The 18,490-nt window shown below is 29.0% G+C and overlaps 10 protein-coding genes across 10 annotated transcripts; 6 read left to right on the top strand and 4 right to left on the bottom strand. All coding sequences in view use genetic code 12, as the record gives it.

Annotated features, from left to right (window-relative positions):
- Positions 1-1,306: 1,306 nt before the first annotated feature.
- PLB3 (lysophospholipase) lies at positions 1,307-3,205 on the top strand (the record flags this gene model as incomplete). The annotated part of the gene is made up of 1 exon (XM_051760442.1): positions 1,307-3,205. The coding sequence occupies one exon, from the start codon at positions 1,307-1,309 to the stop codon at positions 3,203-3,205; it is 1,899 nt and encodes a 632-aa protein (XP_051611845.1).
- A 609-nt stretch (positions 3,206-3,814) lies between these two features.
- Positions 3,815-5,389, top strand: KGF55_005429 (uncharacterized protein; the record flags this gene model as incomplete). Its single annotated transcript, XM_051760441.1, has 1 exon — positions 3,815-5,389. The coding sequence occupies one exon, from the start codon at positions 3,815-3,817 to the stop codon at positions 5,387-5,389; it is 1,575 nt and encodes a 524-aa protein (XP_051611844.1).
- A 228-nt stretch (positions 5,390-5,617) lies between these two features.
- Positions 5,618-6,475, top strand: KGF55_005428 (S-formylglutathione hydrolase; the record flags this gene model as incomplete). The annotated part of the gene is made up of 1 exon (XM_051760440.1): positions 5,618-6,475. One exon carries the CDS (start codon positions 5,618-5,620, stop codon positions 6,473-6,475), a length of 858 nt encoding a protein of 285 aa, XP_051611843.1.
- A 25-nt stretch (positions 6,476-6,500) lies between these two features.
- On the bottom strand, positions 6,501-7,475 carry KGF55_005427 (uncharacterized protein; the record flags this gene model as incomplete). Its single annotated transcript, XM_051760439.1, has 1 exon — positions 6,501-7,475. One exon carries the CDS (start codon positions 7,473-7,475, stop codon positions 6,501-6,503), a length of 975 nt encoding a protein of 324 aa, XP_051611842.1.
- Positions 7,476-7,626: 151 nt separating this feature from the next.
- Positions 7,627-9,519, bottom strand: WAL1 (actin-binding protein; the record flags this gene model as incomplete). Its single annotated transcript, XM_051760437.1, has 1 exon — positions 7,627-9,519. The coding sequence occupies one exon, from the start codon at positions 9,517-9,519 to the stop codon at positions 7,627-7,629; it is 1,893 nt and encodes a 630-aa protein (XP_051611841.1).
- A 178-nt stretch (positions 9,520-9,697) lies between these two features.
- Positions 9,698-11,104, bottom strand: KGF55_005425 (uncharacterized protein; the record flags this gene model as incomplete). The annotated part of the gene is made up of 1 exon (XM_051760436.1): positions 9,698-11,104. The coding sequence occupies one exon, from the start codon at positions 11,102-11,104 to the stop codon at positions 9,698-9,700; it is 1,407 nt and encodes a 468-aa protein (XP_051611840.1).
- An 833-nt stretch (positions 11,105-11,937) lies between these two features.
- KGF55_005424 (asparaginase) lies at positions 11,938-13,083 on the top strand (the record flags this gene model as incomplete). Its single annotated transcript, XM_051760435.1, has 1 exon — positions 11,938-13,083. One exon carries the CDS (start codon positions 11,938-11,940, stop codon positions 13,081-13,083), a length of 1,146 nt encoding a protein of 381 aa, XP_051611839.1.
- A 155-nt stretch (positions 13,084-13,238) lies between these two features.
- KGF55_005423 (uncharacterized protein) lies at positions 13,239-13,562 on the top strand (the record flags this gene model as incomplete). Its single annotated transcript, XM_051760434.1, has 1 exon — positions 13,239-13,562. One exon carries the CDS (start codon positions 13,239-13,241, stop codon positions 13,560-13,562), a length of 324 nt encoding a protein of 107 aa, XP_051611838.1.
- Positions 13,563-13,576: 14 nt separating this feature from the next.
- Positions 13,577-17,224, bottom strand: KGF55_005422 (uncharacterized protein; the record flags this gene model as incomplete). Its single annotated transcript, XM_051760433.1, has 1 exon — positions 13,577-17,224. One exon carries the CDS (start codon positions 17,222-17,224, stop codon positions 13,577-13,579), a length of 3,648 nt encoding a protein of 1,215 aa, XP_051611837.1.
- A 180-nt stretch (positions 17,225-17,404) lies between these two features.
- Positions 17,405-18,181, top strand: PUP1 (proteasome core particle subunit beta 2; the record flags this gene model as incomplete). Its single annotated transcript, XM_051760432.1, has 1 exon — positions 17,405-18,181. The coding sequence occupies one exon, from the start codon at positions 17,405-17,407 to the stop codon at positions 18,179-18,181; it is 777 nt and encodes a 258-aa protein (XP_051611836.1).
- Positions 18,182-18,490: the final 309 nt, after the last annotated feature.

Raw genomic sequence — 18,490 nt, 5'->3', positions numbered from 1 at the left:
AATTTTTTGGAATTGATTTTTGTGACTTTAACGGTTCTTGATTGATAAGTCCGATTAGTAGAACTAAGTTGCAATAAATAAGATGAACGAGGGTGGTGATAGCAGACCTTTGGTATTTCTAGCCACGTTGTAGCAGTAGTGTGTAATCATGATAGTGTGATAATTTTTGAAGCTTATCATTTGTTGTGTGAATTAAAAAGTTTTTGAGATTTTTGGTTGCAAAATTATTCTGAAACATACAATTTATTATAAGAATTAGTATCACCAATTTAAGAAAGCCACGTAGCCTCATTAATTCTATAATTTTTTACAAGTGAGCATAACATCACAATTGCCTACTTCAAGTATTGTTCAACATATTTCATTGCTCGTTGTTGTTCTGGTCCAATTGTTGAATCATGGTCGTAATTCATCAATCTGGGATAAGAGCTTGTCCACCCTAGATTCTTAATATTCCTTTTTTAAAACTTGCTGATAAAGTTAAATATCAGAGATATATGCTCGTTGTTGGTCCTTAGATTTAGACCAAATCAAACAAAACCTATATACTATTGTATTATACTTAAATACCTAATTACTCGTAGAATTATATTTGCGTTTTCATATACCTAAATCAGAAATGAAGAATATAATAAGCCAATATTGATATTTATAATTTGCAGCAGATCCGAAAAATCTTTAGATCGGGTAATATTTGATTATAGCCTAAATCAAATAATCAAAGTCATCATCATTTATCGGTTAAAAATAGACACAATACTTTTGTGCTAAATATAGTCTAAATTTCAATTTGTACAATTTCATATAATAATAAGCCTACTTAGAAAATTTGTCGTGACACCCGCAAGATTTGATTAGAAATGAGTTCAACATCTGATTGTCCTTACTAATTCATTCGGGATGATTTGAATATTAATACAATACCCTTGAAAATGTGTGTTTGAATATTTGACAAGGCTTTCGAGAGACCATCTCGTCCTATAAATACATTTTGTAAGATTTATGGTTCATTCGGAAAACTTACATATACCTTATTGTTCACATTTAAGAAGTGATACATCTTATGTAAATGTATCGAGTTTTATTTTTAGTCTTTTTTTTTCAAATTTTTAGTTGAAGCTAGTACAAAATATAAATATAGATCATGATCTTCATGCTAAGAGATATTTTATACATTTTATATGATATTCAATATATCTGAGCTCATCCTTTTGTCATTTAAACATTTTTAAAATTCATTATCCCAACATACTTACCTACTTCATCTTACAAATCTTGAAACTAATCTCGGTATTATAATTCAAAAATGATTCGCTACCAGATTTGGTTAATTTTGTCGGTACTAATATCATTTAGTTACTCATCATATGCTCCAACAAAAGTAGATTGTCCAAGTAATTCATCATCATTTTTAAGAGTTGCAAATAAAATATCTGACAAGGAGAAAGAATGGCTAGAAGGAAGAGATGATATAACAAATCAAAAAATTGTGGAGTTTTTGAAAAATGCAAATATGACAGATATAAATCTTGATGATTATTCGGATAAAAATATTCATATTGGATTAGCATTTTCAGGAGGTGGTTATAGAGCCATGTTGAATGGTGCTGGTCAATTAAGTGCATTAGATGAAAGAACAAGAGTTGAGAAAGGACATGGTTTACCTGGATTATTACAAGCTTCGACTTATATTGCTGGTTTATCAGGTGGATCTTGGTTAGTTGGATCAGTTCTTATGAATAATTTTACATCAATTCAAGATATTGTGGATAAAAATGAAATTTGGGATTTAACTCATTCAATAATAAATTACGGAGGGATAAATGTTATAAAAACTTATAATTATTATAAAGGTATTTCTGATGATTTGGATGATAAAAAAGATGCAGGATTTGAATTATCTTTGACAGATACTTGGGGTAGAGGATTGTCTCATCAATTTTTCAATACCTTTGATAATGCTGGGGCTTCTTTAACTTTTAGTTCACTTCAAGATACTGATTATTTTAAAAATTATGAATGTCCAATGCCATTGATTGTAAGTAATGGTAGAGCACCAAATACTAAAATTATCAGTTTAAATTCAACTAATATAGAATTTAATCCTTTCGAAATAGGATCATATGACAAAAGTATTTATCAATTTATGGATTTAAAATATTTAGGATCCCAATTAGATGACGGGAAAAGTAATGGTACCTGTTACAACGGTTTTGACAATGCAGGATTTGTAGTTGGCCTGTCACTGACATTATTTAATCAATTCATCTTACAGATCAATACCACTTCCTTGTCATCTACAGTCAAATCAATCATATCATCAATTTTACAAGATGTTTCAAACGAGGAAAATGATGTTGCAATTTATAAACCAAATCCATTTTATGAAACTGATGTGGGAACTTCTGAACATATTGCAGCCAATGAAACTTTAACTTTAGTAGATGGAGGAGAAGATGGTCAAAATGTTCCTCTTTATCCTTTATTACAACCAGCCAGAAGTGTTGATGTGATATTTGCATATGATAATTCTGCAGATACAGAGTATAGTTGGCCAAATGGTACTTCATTAATTAAATCTTATCAAAGACAATTTGGAGATTATGGTAATGGTACTTTTTTCCCATATGTTCCAGATGTTAATACATTTATAAATTTAAATCTTACAGCAAGACCAACTTTCTTTGGATGTGATGCTAAAAATTTAACCTCATTATTACAAATTGCTCAATCAAATTATACAAATGTTACTATAGATTCAAATTCAATTTATGATTCACCATTATTAGTATATACAGCTAATAGACCATTTTCATATTGGTCAAATACCTCAACTTTCAAAATGAAATATGATAATAATGAAAGAAATTCAATAATTCAAAATGGTTTTGAAGTTGCTTCAAGAAATAATGGAACTTTAGATTCAGAATGGGCTGCATGTGTTGGATGTGCAATTATTCGTAGAACACAAGAAAGATCAGGTGAAGAACAAAGTGATCAATGTAAAAAATGTTTTGAAAGATATTGTTGGGATGGTTCATTAGATTCTGAAGGTACTAAATATAATTTTACTGATACTGGTACTACAAATGGTCAAGAAGAAACTTTAGGAGGAAAGAAAAATAGTGCTGTTACTTCATTTGCTATTAATTGGAGTTTATGGATTGGTTTATTAAGCATAGTATGTTTTATTAATATTCAGTAATAAAATATCTGATCTAAAATAGAAAAAGTTCGAATTTCAGCTCCTGTCTCTTAAAACAAATGCCTTGATTTACGATTTGATAATGTCGCTGTGATGCGGTCATTACCAATGTCCAAACCTCACTACTAGTTCACGAAAGTAATGAGTGTGTACTTCTATAACATTGAAAATTCTTAATTTGGAAGGTTTTAGCTCCCAGTTTTGTACGATCAAATTGGCCACAATTGTAAATTTACTTCGGATTTAGGCTAAGCTTTAATGAGAATTTCATACAAAGTTTGATAAATTAAACAACAAATTGCCTCAAATTAACATCCAAATTAACTAAATTAAATACTTAATGGACTCAATCCAAAAGTCAGATATACAGTGATATGAATGAGGCAGAAGCTCGGATTTATCAGACTATTCAACTCCGCTTTGTCTTATAATTCCTAGCTTTAGCAATCTATGCATATTACAATTGTTTACAATATCCCAAAAAGAAACAAGTACAATTCAATTCAGTTAGAAGACGACGTCAAATTAAAGTATAGAGTCTTTTTTCACGAAACAGCTTGATCTCATAAGCTCTGACTAAAAGGGTGTTGTCAAACCAGAATTTTCCAAATGTCAAATAAAACTCCAATTGTGGAGAAAACTAATTCTTTTACAAATGAGAATCCACTAAAAGAAACTTCTTCAGTATCATCATCATCAACTTTTGAATTGTTCAATGAAAAAGATGCCAACAAAGTATATTTATTAAAATCAAAAATATTAGCAGAAGCTATTGAAGAAATTGGTTATGGCCGATATCAAATAGGCTTATTTATTGTGTGTGGATTTGGTTGGTTTAACGACAATGCATTTCCCATTGCTACATCCTTACTAATTCCACGTTTGATTGAAGTGGATGGAGTAATAGCTCCTGTTGGAAGAGTTGCCTATGTGGTTCTAGCTCAAAATTTAGGTTTGTTATTTGGTTGTGTTTTATTTTCATTAATGTCTGATTTTGTTGGTAGAAAACTTCCTTTCCAATTAACTTTATTAATTACATCGATATTTGCTATAATAAGTGGTGCTTCACCAAATTTTGCGGCATTAGGTTGTTTTGTTGCCTTTTATTCTGTTGGTGTTGGAGGAAATATAGTTGTTGACGCGTCTTTGTTTTTAGAATCCATTCCAGCATCAGATCAATGGGTTTTAACAGTCATGAGTTTATGGTGGGCCCTTGCAGGAGTCATAACAAATTTATTTTCATGGGGTTTAATAAGTAATTATTCTTGTGCAGAATTAACCAATTGTTATAAGAATGATAATAAAGGATGGAGATATTTCATGTTTACCATTGGTGGGTTTACATTTATATTATTTGTTATCAGGTTTTGTTTTAGAGTTTACGAATCACCAAAGTATTATTTAGGAATAGGTCAAGATATGAAAGCTATTGAAGTCGTAGAAAGAATAGCAAAGACAAATAGAAAGCCATGTCCTATAACTATAGAAGATTTTCAAGAAATTGATAGGAAATATGGTGAAATAGATGAAGGAAAGGATGCACTCATAAAAAAGAATCTTGCAAAATTTGATGGTGAAAATTTTAAGAAAATGTTTTCCTCACCAAAATTGACTATATCCAACGTGCTTATCATTATAACATGGCTGGTAATTGGAATTGCATATCCTTTGTATAATAGTTTTCTTCCATACTATTTGGAAACACGAGGCGATGCAACCAAGCCTTTATCTGTTCATGAAACATATAGAAATTCATTAATTGTGTCTGTAATTGGAATACCTGGCGCTTTAATTGCGGGACTTTTAGTAGAATTGAGGACAGGTAGAAAAGGAGCATTATCAATATCATTGCTTCTAACAGGTGTTGTGTTGTTCGGTTCAACAACAGCAAAAAGTAGTGGATCATACCTTGCTTGGAACTGCTTTTTTTCATTATTTTCAAATATTCAATATGGAGTTCTATATGCATATACTCCAGAAATATGTCATGTACAAATAAGAGCTTTAGTATTTGGTTTAGCATCATCTTGTAATAGGATAATGTCTATTTTTGCACCCATTATAAATATTTTTGCTGATTTAACAACATCAGTTCCAATTTTTGTAGCTGGGGCATTATTTTTAGCAGCCGGAGTGTTCGTTGTATTTTTCCCATATGAGCCAAGAGGTAAAAAGAGTTTATAGTGGGTCGATCTGGAGAATTGTATTTTTATGTTTGTAATTTTAGGAAAATAATATTTGTAACTGGTAGAAAATTTTGATTCGTATACTTATTCCCGATTTGGATATCTGAAACGCAAACTTGAATAATCTTGCTTTATATTGATTCAAACTGAAATATAATACAATTTCAATTCTTCATACATCTTTCTTCATCTCCTTTTCTTTCGTTTTAATCAATAATCGCTCAGGATGTCTGTATTCAAAACTAATGCAACAATTGCAGAATTTGGTGGTCAATTACTTAAATTGACTCATGACTCAAAAGTTACTAAAACTCCGATGAATGTAAATTTATATATTCCTCCAGCTAGAACTTCAAAAATTCCAGTAGTATTATATTTATCTGGTTTAACTTGTACACCTGATAATGCAAGTGAGAAGTCATTTTTTCAATATTGGGCAAGTAAATATGGTTTTGCAATGGTTTTCCCAGATACTTCACCAAGAGGGGCTGATATAGCTGGAGAAAATGAAAGTTGGGATTTTGGAACTGGAGCAGGATTTTATGTTGATGCAACTCAACAACCATGGTCAACAAATTATAATATGTATACTTATGTTCATGGAGAATTAATTGATAAATTAACTGAAGCATATCCTGAATTAGATTTTAGTAATATTTCAATAACTGGTCATTCAATGGGAGGTATGGGAGCTTTGGTTGGTTATATTAGACAACCAAGAAAATATAAAACAGTCAGTGCATTTGCACCAATTTCTAATCCAAGTGTTGTTCCTTGGGGTGAAAAGGCATTTGGTGGTTATTTAGGAGAAAATAAATCTACATGGGCAGAATACGATCCTACAATTTTAATTAAAGATTATAAAGGAGATGATTCATCTTCAATATTAATTCATCAAGGTTTAAATGATAATTTCTATGAACGTGAATTAAAACCACAAAATTTCGTTGATGCAGCTAAGGGATATAAAGGTGGTGTTGATTTAAGATTAGTTGATGGTTATGATCATTCTTATTTTTTTATAAGTTCTTTTGTTGAAGATCATGCTAAGCATCATGCAAAATATTTGGGTTTAAGTACTTGAATTAAAACGGTGGAACCGACTAGAATTAATCATATTTGATAATCCAGGTTGAATACCATGTAGATTTTTTATCATTATGTATACTTTCAGCTAGCTTCGCCAATGTAATTGAATTTTTGGATATGTCATTTGTGATTGTGTCAATTTCTTTACTACTACATCGGTTTAACATAAGTTCAACAATGAATTTGTCTATGAGTATGGTGATATTCTTTTGTAGATCGTATATGTCATCAATTTGTGAATTGGTTGTTGATTTTGGCAATGATTTTTTAAATGATGCTATAAGTAGTTTCACCAATTCTATCTTTTTCACCCATTTCCCTGAATATTCAATCAATTTGTTTAAATCTTCTTCACTTAAAGATTCTTCATCTTCATTTTCATCATCTTCTTCATCACTAAATCCAAAAGTATCATCAACTTCTTCTGGATTTTTGGCCCACTCGCTAAACTCATCGAATCCATCATCGATCAACGATATACTTAATTTAATTTTATTTGTAAGTAAAGATAATGCACCGTTCTCCAACAATGAAATAATGGAATCACAATTCGACCAAATCTTCCCTATTGAAACTAATCTACCCTCATCTGTTTTGTCCTCGTATATATGCATGAGTTCGGTTGACAAATCCACATTTGATTCTATTAAAAGTCTATTTTGATCTAATATTTCCTGATAGTATATATTTGAATTGTTCTTATCATTGTTTAATTGTGATAAAACCGAAACAGTGAAAACCAATGACTCTGATAAACTTTCCAAAGTGTTATAAGCAGTTTGTTCTTGTTTTTGTAAAGTTTCAGGTTTGAAAATTATTCCAACTTTTGTTGTATGTGCTTTTATTAATTTAATAAGTTTTAAAAGTTCATCTAAAGGTTTTTCAATTTTTGAAGGAGTCACTTTATTAATTTCTTTACTGTTTAAGATATTAACCCAATATTGAGTGGCATCGTTGAACAGCCGTATTAATGCTTTTAAATCTGGTTTTGTCATTTGTCGTAGGTAATTTGCAGTAATTTCAAAATTTAGTTTGACATCTTCGTAAATTATTTTTTTTTTTATAGAAGAATAGCCTAAGTAGAATACAATTATAAGCACAGAGATACGATTTTACAATTGATGTCATTTATTTTTTACAAAATGTTTACCAATCATCATCTTCATCATCACTTTGACTTACTTTTGCTTTACGCTTGTTCAATGCTAATGATAAAGCATCTGCTAAACTTCCAGGTGGTCCTGCAGAAGGAGGTGGACTCGAAGCATTAGTACCTTGATTTGGTTCTCCTCTTGCCTCTTGTAATAATACACTTGGTTTTTCTAATTGTGATTTATCTGTCTTTTTTAAAGAAGTAACTCCTGCTCCTCTAATTGATGCTAATAATGCGTCTCTACCAGCATCACCAGTAGCTTCTGTAAAGTTGTTATTTGAATTGTCTGAGGAAGTTGGAGGAGGTGGACCAGGAGAAGGTGGCGCATTATTAGAGCTTAATTGTGGCATAGGAGGTGGAGGTGGAGGTGGTGACAGAATTGACTGAGGTAGTGATGGAGGTGCAGGTGAAGCTTGAGGTATTGAGGCTGCAGGTCTTGGTTGGAGTGGTGGAGGTGCAGGTGGTTGTTGATATTGTTGTGGTGGTGGAGGTTGTTGGTATTGTTGTTGTTGGGGTTGTGGTTGATGATGTACTGGTGGTAATTGCGGTGGCTGTGTATTTCGTGGTGGAGGAGCTGGATGTGATCTCGAAGGTGGGGGAGAAGGAGCAGCACCTCTAGCAGCTCTTGGTGGAGGAGCTGGAGGAGGTACATTACCTGTTCTAGTAGGAGGAATTGGCTGTACTCTTTGAGAAGGAGCTGAAGATTGTCCGTTTGCTCTAGGAGGAGGAGGAGGGGCATTCCCTCTTGCTGGTGGCACAGGTGGTGCTTGATGATTCATATTTGAAAGTGGTGGAGGAACGTTAAATTTATGAGATTGATTTTGATTCGTTTGTGGTGGGGTTGATGGAAGCGGTCTTTCATTCGAGGCCAATGATGTTGTTCTTGTAGGTGGTTGATGCTCATTATTTTGTTGAGAAGGAGGTTTTGGTAAATTCGCAATAGGTGGGGGCACTCTGAAAACAGGTTTAAATTTAGCAGGTTCTGGGCTTGAAGTCGTTTCTTCAGGTTGTGGTGATCCTCCTTCTTCAATAGAAGGTGAATAAGAATGATTTGTTGGTTGAGATGGAGCTGGAGATTGAGATGAAGATGCTGCAGGAGGAGGGGGTGGTGGCGGAGCTTTTTTATGTTTAATTGATGGTTTCGATTCAACTGGAGGTGAGTCGTATATTCCCTCGTTTTTTTCATGCGCTCTTTGATATTTTCTTGGAACAGGTGGCTCTAATCCAACTAATGGACCACCTTGTTGTGCAATATAATCTTTTATAAATTGTCTATTATCAACAATCATATCTTCTGTGATACCAGCTGATTCTAATTCTGCATAAAGTGATCTCCATTCTGGTGGTGGAACATCATCGTAATATAGTACTCCCTTAGATCGTCTTTGTCTTTGAGCTGTATTTACATCCATGAATTCACCTCTTGGTCCAGGTGTATTATGGTTTTTAGGTTCTACTCTTTCTTTTAAAGCGATTGCATTTTTATTCTTCACAGTTGCACTAGATCCATGTTTCTGTCTAGTAGTAACTCTTTTATAAAAATGAGTTGCATCATTTGTATCCTCAAATAGTAATCCAATTAAACAATCTTCAATTTCAAAAGTATGAAAGAATTTTCTATCTTGATTATATTCAAAATTTACATATAATTCTTGATCCCATAAAACACCTCGATGACCAGTAATATCTATTAATTTAAGAAAAAAAGTATGGCCAACTAAATCATCTACTAATGCAATTGCTCCAACTAAGCCTGTATAAACCCATTTTGTTGGATCTGGATATGCGATGTATAATCTAGCAACTGTTGCATCAATAATTTTATTACTTGCTTTTGGTACTGTTCTTTTGATTTTTTCCTTATCTTGGGTTGTTAAAATACCCATATTGAGAAATCAATTGAAGTTATTATAGATGGTTTGAATTGATGAAAGTTGTATCGTAGTTTGAGTCGAAATTTTGTACTTTCATTTTTGTGATCCTAATGTCTTGACAAAATTAGTGTGCTAATAATATCTACATCCATTTCATTGAGAGAATATACATGCATTACTATTTAGCTATTTATCTTTTCTTTTCATGATTGAACTTATCAATTACTTCCTTAAATAAGAAACCATCATTTTCAATAATTTTTTTCAAAAATTTAGTATCATTCATTTTAAAAATGGATCTGTTTCTGATTTCTTTACATAAGATGACAAAATAAACAAATCTTTCATTCTTTGGAATAATTTGATTAAAATAATTAATATTTTCATTAATTAAACTAGTCAAGGCTGATAAAACAATTGAGTTTGAATCTAATAAATCCTTGTTTTCCTTTAAAGCATTAAGGTATCTGTCTTCATAAAGTTGACGAATATATAACAAATTAGCATCAGAAGTTGCTCCAAATAAATTTGAATTTATTTCTTGTTTCATATCTTCCACTGGAGAAGATGATGGAGTGAAATTTATTGGATGACTAACACCAAATTTTTTATAAACTATATCCCTTAAAATTTTAATTTCAACTTCTTGTTGATCTAAAAGTTTGGAATGTTGTTTTTCATAATTTGTAACTTTCTTATTGTAATGAGATTTAGAAGTTGAAAGTTTATGATTTAATGATTCACATTTCAATTCCAAGTCATGATTTGATTTTTTCAAGGCTCTCATCTTTCTATCAATTGCATTTTTTTCATCTTGATGAGAGTTTCTTAAATTTTCAATTTTTACATCAAATTCTTTCTTTTCTTTTTCAATTGCCAAATTGGATGCTTTGATTAAATCAAGTTCTTTCAATAAATACATCTCTTTCTCTTTTAATACAAATACTTCTCTTTCTAAATTTGTAATGGCTTGATCTTTTAATAAAGAATTTGAATTTGATTCTTTTTCCAATAATTCTAATTCTTTTTTACTACTCAAAAGATCTGTTGTAACTTTATGAGCTTCTCTTGAACATTCTTCCAATTTATTATTCAAATTTTGAACATTTAACATTAAATCATTTTTTTCTTTTTCCATAGTTTCAATTTTAATATCTAATGATTCAACTACTTTATTTTTCATTTCAAGTTGATCTTGTGAAGCTTGTAAATCTTTTGTCAATTGATCTTTACATTGAGTCAATTTGGTAATTTCATCTTTTGTTAAATTTATTGCTTGAAGTTTACTACTCAATTGATATGGATCATCAACTTCCATTAATGCACATATTTCATTTAAAACTAAAGATTTGTCTATATTAGATGTGTCTATTTTTGACGTTTCAGTAGATGTTGAGAAGTTGTTACTTTGTTGATGTATACCAAAAGTTGTATCCATTGATGAATCATTTTGATAAACTTGATTAGGTTTTGAATTTGCTTTACTTTCCATTCTTGCTGTTTGTTCAGGTCTAATTTGATGTCTTTGACGAACCAATAATGGTATATGCTCTTCCTTAGGACCAAAAAGCTTCCCTGTTATACTTATATTCGCCATAATTGATGATTTTGTTGTTTGTTTATGTTTTAATAAAGTGGTTGCAAATAATAACAAAAAAATTAATTTGATTTTCAAATTTATATTAGTAAAAATGTAAGCAAATTGATAATATTGTTTCTAAAACAACCAAAACAAATTAAAAACACGGCGGTCAAATGCAATAAGTATTTTAATATCTATGCAGTTCTTTCAATATCATTTGCAAGCGATCTGAACAATTGTATGTTGTTTATTTTCGATAAGATTGGGATAAATTCAAGATTAAAGTAATTTGGTAGCGAAGTGACACTGAAGTCGAAAGGATTTGTAGCTGAAACAGTTGATCCTGAAGATCAGATATATTGGAGCGAAATCGTCTTTTATATGACTTGTTTCATAAGTTTTGAGCTATATTCTCTCACCTTTGGGCGTGTTATTTTAATCTCTTTATAAATCGAACATCAAGTAGCGTCGCCACGATTTTAATATGTGCACGGTATCTCTTGAAGCCAATTGTAATAGGTAAACGACATTATATTGAACGTTAAGTCTTTTTGATATCGACGATTGATGTCATTGAAACTGCTAAGTTTTTGAGTTTTCCTATTAATCGTGGTGATAACGTAGGGTACTAAATATTTTGGTACTCTTTTGGTACTCTTTTGGTACTCCCTCATCAAACAGTCCTCCTCCTTCATTCCTTAGGTGAAATTTTTCATCTAATTCTGTTCATCTTAAAGTAACTTTGATGTATATCTCCAGTTTGATCATGGTGTACTGATGTCATGAAAGATCATCTTTAAAAAAAGTAAATACAGCGATCAAATTTGCAACAAAATTATTAAATAATAATGTCAGATTCAATAACTAATTATGTACCATTGATAAGTGATGATCAAAAACATCAAGTAGAAATTGCAAATTTAGAAGCAGATCATGTTGCTTTTAAACTAAGATATAGATCAAATTCTATAATATCAGCTACAACAACTGAAGATGAAAGACCATTACCTTCAATAAAAATTTTAGGTACAGGTGGTACAATTGCATCAAAAGCTGAATCATCAAAAGCAACAGCTGGTTATGAAGTAGATGTTACTATTGAAGAACTTGTTCGTAATATTCCAGATTTATCAACTACATGTTTAATTGAATATGAACAAGTATTAAATATAGATTCAACAGAAATGAATTTAAAAGAATCAGCAATATTAAGAAATCAAATAGTTGAAGATTTAAAAAAATTTGATGGAATTGTAATAACTCATGGAACTGATACAATGGAAGAAACTGCATTTTTCATACAATCTACTATAAATACTTCAAAACCAATTGTAATATGTGGAAGTATGAGACCAAGTACTGCAATTTCATCAGATGGTCCAATGAATTTATATCAAGCTATAGTAATTGCTTCTAGTCCTGATAGTTATGATAGAGGAGTATTAATAGCTTTAAATGATCGTATTGGAGCAGGATTTTATATAACTAAATCAAATGCGAATTCATTAGATACTTTTAAATCAATTGGTCAAGGATATATTGGAAATTTTGTAAATAATGAAGTTAGATTTTATTATCCACCTGCAAAACCTTTAGGATTAACATTTTTTGATTTAAAACCAGTTTTTAATTTACCTGAAGTACCTATAGTTTATGCACATCAAGGTTTAAATACTAAAATATTGGAATTTACAATTAATAATATGAATGCAAAAGGTTTAGTTATTGCAACAATGGGAGCAGGTTCATTATCATCAGAAACTAATAAATATTTATCATCAGTAGTTGATATAAATTTTCCAATAATATATAGTAAAAGATCAATGGATGGTATGGTTCCAATTGGTGCATTACCTAAAATTAATGGTCGAGTATTTGAAAATGCAATTGCTGGAGGTTATTTAAATCCTCAAAAGGCAAGAATTTTATTACAATTATGTTTAAATGAAGGTTATGATTTGAAAAGAATTAAAAAGGTATTTAAAGGAGTTTGATAGAGTAGGTATGTCATGGGAGTAGTTATAGATTTGTATAGAATAATAGAAGAAAATTAGTACGGAAAAATGAAGTCTTTATATAAATTTAGATTTTCTCGCACATCGGAATTTTTTCAGAAATCAGATCTAACCAAACTTAACTCATTAAACAAATGGTTGAATATTCAGGAAGTACTCCAGTTGAAATAGCACCAGATAAACGTCAAAGAGTTCAATGTTGGGATTCACGAGATAGATTTTTCCAATGTTTAGATGAACATTATATAGATAATTCATTAGATCCAAAAGAAATTTCAAAAGTTAATTCAAAATGTGGAGATATAAAGCAGAAATTTGAAAAAGATTGTGTTAAAAGTTGGGTTAAATATTTTCAAGAAAAAAGAACTAATGATTTAATTAGAACAAGATATATTCAAAAATTAGAAAGTGAAGGTGCTCAACCATTACCTTTTAAAATTGAAGGAGTTAAAAAGTAAAGCACCTAGTTTATTTATTTTGCAATTATATTTAATGTACTACTTATACAATAATTTGAATCAAGTATTGTACCCCATTCATATTCACCTTTTTCAATAATAACAAAATTTAATTTATTTATATAAGTTGAATTTGGTTGAATTTTAAATTTATATTGTAATACTCCATTAAATAAAATTTTTCTATCAATTGATAATTGTTTAGTTATATTTATATTTGAATTATTATTGGTGTTATTATTACTTGATGTAATTTGTATAGGAAGTTGACGAATAAAACCTTTTAATTCATTATTGGAATTATTTATAATTTTAGTTTCTAATGTATAAAATTCATCAATTAATAAATCTTTATTTGTTTCAATTATTCTTGTTGATATTTCAATTGGTTCTAATATTAATAAATTAACCATTTTTGAAGTTAATCTAAAACATCTTAAATCAATTATTCCAGATCTTGTATCAGTTGACCAATTTCCACTTAGATTTTTTAAAAGTTCTTGTTTTAACCAAAATGTCTTTTTCATTTGAATTTGCTCTTCATCAGTCATATTATAATCTCTTATAAATTGTTTTTTACGTAATGATGGTATATCTTTTGTTGGATTTGATAATTCGATTTTATGTATTGGTATAAAATATCTTTTGGTTTTATTTGATTCAATTGAATCAGAAATATTGAAGTTGTTATATTTTAAATCACATTTCAATTTTTCAGTCCATGAATTTCTTAAATCAAGAACCAATATACAATATTTTGATTTATCTTCCATTTCAAAATTTTCAATTGGATAACTTGAAATAATATCACATCCAACAATTTCTAAACTTGGCATTACAGATATATGAATAGGTATATCTAATTGTTTTATAAAAGAATTTTCAATTTCATTATGACCATAATCTAATATAATTTTCAGATCTCTCATATATTTCCTACTTGTTAATTCATATTTTATAATTATTTCTTCATTTGGTTGAATATTTTTATTTATAACATTTTTATTTAAAATTTTAAAACTTTTAAAATTAAATAAATTCCATTCTAACTCATAAATTTCAGAAGCTGTTAAATATTGTTGTTGTTGTAAATTTTTATTTATATATTCTATTGATGAATCAATATATGAAAATGATAAATAATCTATAATTTCATTTGAATCATTTATTAATTTTATTTCAAATTGATATTTTTCACCTTCTAATAACATTATCCATCCATTTGGAATCAGTAATTCAACTAATTTTAATTGAGGTTGTGGTGGAATAACTGTTAATGGTAATGTTCTATATGTAACATATTTATCAGTACCTTCATTTTGTAAATTTTTAATAAGTTCTGAGATGATTGGTGATGATGAGTCTATTCTTTTGGTATTTATGGAATTGATTTGTTTTTCTTGATCAACTATTTTGAAGAACTGTCGTTCACAGAAGTTTACTACTATTTCAAGTCCAGTAATTTCTAATTCTCCTGTACCTAATGGTTTAAATGGTATAATAATTTGTTCATTTGATGCAGGTTGAATAGTAAACAATGAAGGATTACTGGGCACAGGAGCCATTAAATTAGTAGTTGTTATATTTCTCTTAACTTTATTTCTTAATTTATTATTATAATTTTGATTTTCTAAATTTTGATTAACATAAGTTATAGATTTAATAGTTTCAATTTCAACTCCTTTACTTTTAATTTTTATATCATTAATTTCAATAGGAAATAAAAATGGATTTTGAAATGTAATTTTTAATTGATTTATTTCATCTTTTATTAAAATTCGATCTAATTTCATATCTTCATTAGTGGTAATTTGATTATATGGATCAAAAAATGGTTGATTTTGTTTTGTTTTAACTTCTTCAACTAATGGAATTAATCCTTCTTTTGCTCTTGCTGATACAAATTTCACTTTTCTAATTAGAAAAGGATCCCAATATGGTAATTTTGAATTAGTACTATTAACAATTTTTTCAGTCATTGTTCTTAATTTAATTTGATCATCTTGTGATAAACAATGAGTATATTTAGATAATAATAATAAACATAATTGAAGTAATAAATTTTGATCACCAATTTTTTCAGCGGAATTTAAAGATAATTTTAAAACTTGAATTTGTAAAGATGTCCAAGTTAATTGATTTTGATTTATTGAATTATTTTCTGGTTCTGAATTTATACCATATAATAAAAATAATTTTTCTAATAATTGATTTATTAATTTTAAATTTTTAAATTTTTCAAATTCTTTAACTAATGCAACTAAATTAATTCTTAATATAAATGCTTTTTTTCTAAAAAATTTCATTTTATCATAAATTAATGAGATATAATTGTATATATTACATTGATCAATTATATTTAAATCAACTAATTGTAAAAAAAAAATCTTATCAATATCACATATAATATCTTGTGTTGAAAATGATTCTGGTGTATGATCAATCATTAAATTGATTTTTCGTAGTATACATTCAATATAAACAACATCAGGTACCATATTTTCAGGATCATTTGTACTTTGACTATAAAAATATATGGCTTTGGTTAAGAATATTTTTAATAATTCAGGTAATGGTAATGAATTTATATCTATTGATGATGTTAAAGGTAATGCAAATCCATTGGTTGTAGTTGAACTAGTCATTGAATTTCTTGGTGATTGTATTGAAACTTTTGATCCATTTGAATCAAGAGATGATCTTTTAGTTGAATTTTCCATTGTTGATAATGAAGATTTAGTAACATGAAGTAAGGATGAAATATTTGAATTCAATTGAGGATTATAATCAATTTTTGATGATAAATATAATGAAACAGATAATCCTTCTAATGCACTAGCTAACCATAAAAAATCATCATACTTCTTAAGTATTGATAAACTATCTGTAAAATTTGCAATAGATTCATTATATTTACCAGCTAATAAATAAAGATTTCCAATCAGTTTTAAATGTCTACCAGAATATTTTGATTTTTCAATTAATTTTTCTTGAGATTCACTATGGTTATTAAAACTCGCTTTATAAGAAGTTGAACCAGAACTTAATCTTTTTTGAGCTTGATTTATTGTTTTTGTGAGTACATGACTATCAGTAATTGAAACTGGTGATCTTAGTGTTATATTACTATAAGCGGATGCATAATCGTCTAATGATATTAAGAAATGATTAAAGATTTCAACAAATATATTTTCTAATGCAGTTAAATGAGTTGATGTTCCATTATGTAAAAAAACTGGTGATTTTGAATTGGGAAGTTGTTCTTCTGGAGTATTAAATAAAATTATATTATGAACAATTGATGAATTATATATTCTTTTAAGTTGATTTATATTATCTAATTGTGAGTCTGAATCTTGATTATATTGACCAATTCCAATTATAATGAAATTTTTTCTAAATGGTTCAAATTCATGTAAATATAATGATTCATTATCAATTGAGGAAGTTATAAATTCTGGATATATTTTGCCCTCGGGAAATGTTATAGGATTAAAACATTTTAAATCTGAATTTGAAGATAAATCTAGTAGTCGTAGATCAATTATATTTGAAGTTATTAGATTTACAAACTTATTGAAATTTTGTAATGAACAATTGTTGATGGGAACTAGTAGAACCCTTACTTTTGCAGGAGTTATGAAGTTATATCTATTAGGCATATAATGTAACTCATTAACTTATTCTTTTCTTTTTAGTTGTGTGTTGATAAGTGGTTGTAAAAAAATATTTCAAAACAATCTTTTTCTTTTTAGTGCGTGAATACGAGAATTTAATTTATCACCAATTTTCTTTTCACAACGGCAAACACAACCACCACCAAACAACCAAACAACCAAACAATGACTGGGTTAAATTTCGATAACTACCAAAGGAACCAATTCTTAACCACAAAAGGATTTGCTCAACCAAAGGCAACTTCAACAGGTACAACAATTGTTGGATGTCAATTTAAAGGAGGTGTAGTAATAGCAGCAGATACAAGAGCTACATCTGGTCCAATAGTAGCAGATAAAAATTGTGAAAAATTACATAGATTATCTCCCAAGATATGGTGTGCTGGAGCAGGTACTGCAGCAGATACTGAAATGGTTACTCAATTAATTGGATCAAATTTAGAATTACATGCATTATCACAAAATAGACAACCAAGAGTTATAACAGCTGTAACAATGTTAAAACAACATCTTTTTAAATATCAAGGTCATTTAGGTGCTTATTTAATTGTTGCTGGTGTTGATCCAACTGGAGCTCATTTAATATCAGTTCAAGCTCATGGATCAACTGATGTTGGAAAATATCAAAGTTTAGGTAGTGGATCATTAGCTGCAATGTCAATATTAGAAACTAATTTTAAAGAAGATATGACAAAAGAAGAAGCTATTGAATTATGTTCACAAGCTATATTAGCAGGTATATGGAATGATTTAGGTTCTGGTTCAAATGTTGATGTTTGTGTAATGGAAGTTGGTAAAGATGCTCAATTATTAAGAAATTATATAACTCCTAATATAAGAATTGAAAAAACAAGAAATTATACTTTTAAACCTGGTACTACAGCTGTTTTAAAAACTTCAATAAGAGATATATGTGATGTTCAAGAAGAAATAATTGTATAGAATGAATATGTAAAAAGAAAACGAAATTAGAAATGATATTTAAGAATCGATTTTTAACTTTTTTACTCTCTTGAAATGTATGCATAACTGATTTATTTTATCTTACTTTATCTACATCTAAATTTGATTTTATGTGTTAGCCTAAAGATAAGTTTTAAAACACTAGTAAGCTATCAAGAATTATAGTTAGTTTATGTCGTTTCGAGAAATTCAAATTGTCGCAAGAAACATTAAGAGATAGTAATATTTTGTCGCACTTTTAACTAATGAAAAAACGACAAAATGAAATACAAAATGTGCCACCAAAGC

The sequence above is a fragment of the Candida pseudojiufengensis genome (genome assembly GCF_024610245.1).
Source record: "Candida pseudojiufengensis strain CBS 10847 chromosome Unknown scaffold25, whole genome shotgun sequence".
NCBI lineage: Eukaryota > Fungi > Ascomycota > Pichiomycetes > Serinales > Debaryomycetaceae > Lodderomyces > Lodderomyces pseudojiufengensis.
The sequence above is the reverse complement of the archived record's forward strand: the minus strand, read 5'-3'. Positions and strand labels throughout refer to the sequence as shown.